This window comes from Lipotes vexillifer, unplaced genomic scaffold (genome assembly GCF_000442215.2).
Source record: "Lipotes vexillifer unplaced genomic scaffold, Lipotes_vexillifer_v1.1 scaffold1306, whole genome shotgun sequence".
Classification (NCBI taxonomy): Eukaryota; Metazoa; Chordata; class Mammalia; order Artiodactyla; family Lipotidae; genus Lipotes; species Lipotes vexillifer.
The window spans coordinates 68,006-72,227 of record NW_006786512.1 but is presented as its reverse complement, the minus strand read 5'-3'; the positions used below and the strand labels follow the sequence as shown (position 1 = coordinate 72,227).

At 38.9% G+C, this 4,222-nt stretch overlaps 1 protein-coding gene across 3 annotated transcripts in view; it reads left to right on the top strand.

The window, feature by feature from the left end:
• The window catches only part of SLC25A12 (solute carrier family 25 member 12), a 91,848-nt gene that overhangs the window by 46,989 nt on the left and 40,637 nt on the right, over positions 1–4,222 (top strand). For all 3 annotated transcript variants that reach the window (XM_007458832.1, XM_007458833.1, XM_007458834.1), the window contains 3 exons: positions 806–952; positions 3,113–3,251; positions 3,927–4,020. In XM_007458832.1, the coding sequence (XP_007458894.1) occupies positions 806–952; positions 3,113–3,251; positions 3,927–4,020 (380 nt within the window). The remainder of the gene's footprint in view (positions 1–805; positions 953–3,112; positions 3,252–3,926; positions 4,021–4,222) is intronic.

Below are 4,222 nucleotides of genomic sequence, written 5' to 3'. Positions count from 1 at the left end.
AAAAAAAAAAAAATATTTATATACTTAGATAGGAAGATTATTTCCAGAGTTGCAAATAGTGTGAAAATGACATCTAATAGCACTATTATTATGTTGTGATAACAGATTTATTTGGATTATGTCATATGTCCTTAGGGCAGAAATGCTCTAAATTTTGACTTTTATATAGTCCTTAGAGTATTACTGGCACATTTTTTTTTTTGATATCACCTATTACAGAAGTCAGCTGCCCAGTAGTTTAAAAGTTCAGAGATCTTCTGTGTTATTCTACAGTTTATGAGTATCACTCAAAGCCACACAGAGTGATAGCTGAACACTATTTATGCAGTTTGTTATTCATAACTTTCACGTTAGAGTTTCAAACTTCAGTTGGTTGAATCTGCGGATGCGGAACCCTCGGATGTGGAGAGTCAGCTGTAATTCAGAAAGTACTCTTGGATGATAAGAATGCCTTCAAGCAGGAGAGTTACTAGTTATTTTAAAGGTGGAACTTAAAGCACTGAAAAGATACTCTGAAAAGTTTTCAGTGATGCAAACTTCTCAAGTAAACAAAGGTTGTTTTTCCTCCCTTTTCCTTATTGACATTCTGTGATTCACTTTTCCTGAGGAGTAACATGTAGTATATTTTCAGGAAAACGTGCTTTTTAAAAAGAAATGAAGAGTTTTGTTGTATATTCAGAGCTGTATATTGTTCATTTTTGTAGTAAATGCATGTAGGGGAAGGATGTCTATCCTTCTTTTCTAAAACATACACTCGGGATGTGCTTTAGTTAACCTAAGGCCCCATTTCCTACTTTCCCTCCAGGAACTACAATTGGAACATGCAAGACAAGCCTTTGCACTGAAAGACAAAAGCAAAAGTGGCATGATTTCTGGCCTGGATTTCAGTGACATCATGGTCACCATTCGGTCTCACATGCTTACTCCCTTTGTGGAGGAGAACTTAGTTTCAGTAAGTAAAAAGCAACCACTTCACCCTTCTGTTTCCTTAAACCTTTGAAACCATTGTCCTGGACTGCACCCCTGGGCCCGTCTCACTCTCAGCTATCCTGACTTTATGCTTGCTTGGTAGTAGGTAAACAGGTGTGTCTAAGGGACACACCTTAGACACCACCTGTGGTGGTGGGGTGATAGTGAATAGTCTTTCCCCAGATCATAGCTGCTTTTTTCAGCACCACCATCTTGCTCTCATGTATTTCCAAATTGTTTATTTCCATTTACAGAGTCCCCCTAAAGAAAACAGGGGAGTTTGTAGACAAGGGTGTGCAGTTACTTTTTCCAGTGGGCAGTACTTCTCTCAGACACTACTGCCTTCACCTTTGGCCTCTTTCCATCCCACCAGGCTCCCAAAGCCTTGCTATAAGGATGGCTCCTTCCTTTGTTGCCAGCAGGGTGCTGCTTGCTAGAGGGATCATCACTGGCCTCTACACTGTTTTAATAACCATGGCTGTGGCAGAAGGTATGGAGGAAATATGTGGGCGTCAGCTTCTGTGGCTCACTCCTCTCTCTGCCCCTTCACCTGTGCATTCAGTCTGCATGGGCCAGACAGTTTTTTGTTCTCTAAACTGCTAATCTCTGTAAAGCAATCATCTGGACCAATAGCAAACTGATGTCATCCACTTCCTCACAAAGAATGGTGAAACTGTCCTCACTTATCAGTTTTCTTGTTCATGTGTTGCACTTATGTATAAGTTTTTGATTGCTGCTTGTTTTAAATGGAGGGAAGCCAATGAGTGCTTTTGTTGTTTCAGCTGAAGATCATTATCCCTGATTCAGACCCGGGGGTAGAAAGATCAACTTCTGTTCTTTTTCTTCAGTGAATTTGAACATGGAGCATGTCACTTTCTCCTACACATTTCACCTCCTTGACACTCATCTCCCACTCCCCTACCCTCACCTCGTACCCCAGCCAAAAAATGAAAGGAAGGAAAGAAAGGAAGGGAGAGAAGGAGGGAAGAAGGAAAGAAAATCCTAGAGAGAAGCACTCAGTGCCTTGGGGTGAGGGGACCCATTTAATCTTTTCCAGTTGGGTTAGATAGACCTGTTATAGCCTCAGTTTACCAAATGCCATCTCAATTTCTGGAGGAATGTGTTAAATAATTTGAGTCTGGCTTTTGGGTCGCTGGTATCCAAATTCAGGCTAATACAAATATCATATATATTTAGGTTAATGCATGTGTGTGAGGGATGGTGGGGGTGGGAACATATGCCCAGCATTACCTATACTGTCCTTAATGTAGACCTTTATGATTAAGGTTGTCACACTGGTATTTCTGAGTATTTCTTTTGAGTTTTTCATAGTTCTGGGTTCCTCTGCCTCTTGGTTTAGAAGTTAGGCTTTTGCAAGCTATGAAAAATATTCACTTTTGAGTTTACGTCCAAGTGTTGGACAGAGGGAGAAATTACTTCCTCACCCTGTAGAGGTAATGAAGGCCATATTGTCCCCATCCTTCCCCAGGCATGAGAGAGCCTCTTTAGCGCTATTCTACTAAAGACATGATTTATATCCCTAGATTTTCTCTACATCTTTTGGAGCTTTTGGTAGTTGTACCTTTTGTGATAGAGATTCAGAACCTAGCATGGGCTGTTTTATATCTTAACTATAACAATAAGCTTAAAAAGGAAAAGATTAGGAGAGTTGACATAGTGAAATAGTCTTAAAATTTAAAGTTACCACTGGTTTTTGTATATGTGTGGGGGAAAAAAAGCAAGTTTAAAAAATGCTCCTTATATTGTACATTGAGGTTTGGATTATCCAGAACTAGCAGGAGTTCCATAGTTGAAGGTCTTGAAAATCCTGTTTAAATAATCATTGGTTTTGATCTGTGATAATTGTATTTGTTGTTTTTGACCTTATAGGTAGATGAACCATGAAGTCCAACTTCCAGATGTTGCTTTCTTCCTTAACACCTAAATTACATAGACTTCCTTGAGGGCATGAAACACACTGACGGTGTTTCAGCACGATACCTTCCTTGTATTTATGGACTGGCTGTTAATCATTTTAGTAATGAAGACTCCTTTGGATCTTTTTTGAGAAAAGTTCAGTGTCCATAAATGTATTTTTTTGGTTTTGTTTGTTTGTTTAACTTTCTGTGTTGTCATTTCCTAGGCAGCTGGAGGAAGTATCTCACACCAGGTTAGCTTCTCGTACTTCAACGCGTTTAACTCCTTACTGAATAACATGGAGCTTGTTCGTAAGATATATAGCACTCTAGCTGGCACAAGGAAAGATGTTGAAGTCACAAAGGGTAAGATTTTAAAAATACACGTTGATTTGAATCTCAGCATTTTCACTTTATCTAGGGGATGAGGTTGGTCTAAGTTTACTACTCTGAAGCCAGATCTAGAAAGTATGTTACCATGTATGTATGCTTCACTTGGGCCATAATGGTCTCCAGAAATCCAGGTGGATTTAACGGGATGCTGAGGTCAGGAATGGAAAAGTGGCTTTGACAGTTTTGAAAGGAACCTTGGCCCAGTCTGTCAAACAGGTTAGTGGCAGCGGCTTGTTTGTATGAGGAAGGAGTTGCCACAGAAAGATGGGCAAGCCTACTTCTTTTGCTGAATTGTAGTGGGAAGTTTTAGGTGACTCGAGAAGAGCCAGTTCTTTTGTCTTGTAACTCTGGAGACCAAATCAAATAAGCAAGACAAGAGAGAGGATCCTAAAGAGATTGTTTTATCTCTGAAGTTAGTTTATCTTTATCTGCTGTTACTGTTTCATCATCTTAACATTTTAGCTTTTGCCAGCTTTCATACTTTTGTGGTTATTTCTATATAATTGAACTTAGATATTGAAATTCAGTTTTAGACTTTTAAAATAATACTGAAATGTTTTTAGCTTTCAGATAATAGTTGGTTAAGGTAGAAGTTTGTTATATGTTAAGAATCTTTTAAGATTTTTAAATATTTTCTTTTTCTTCCAGAGGAATTTGCCCAGAGTGCCATACGCTATGGACAAGTCACCCCACTAGAAATTGATATCCTGTACCAGCTTGCAGACTTATATAATGCTACAGGGTAACTATTCCAATAATTCTTTATGATATTTTTTAGGGCAGTTATTTTAACGTGAAGCAGTGGTGTTCTTTTAAACAATAGTTTATTCAGTATATACATTTCAAGAAAGAGAGACAGACAGATATGAGAAACAGGGGAGGAAGGAGAGACAGATGAAGACAGACTAAAGGTAGGGGGAGATGGAGGGAGGGAAAGGGAAAGA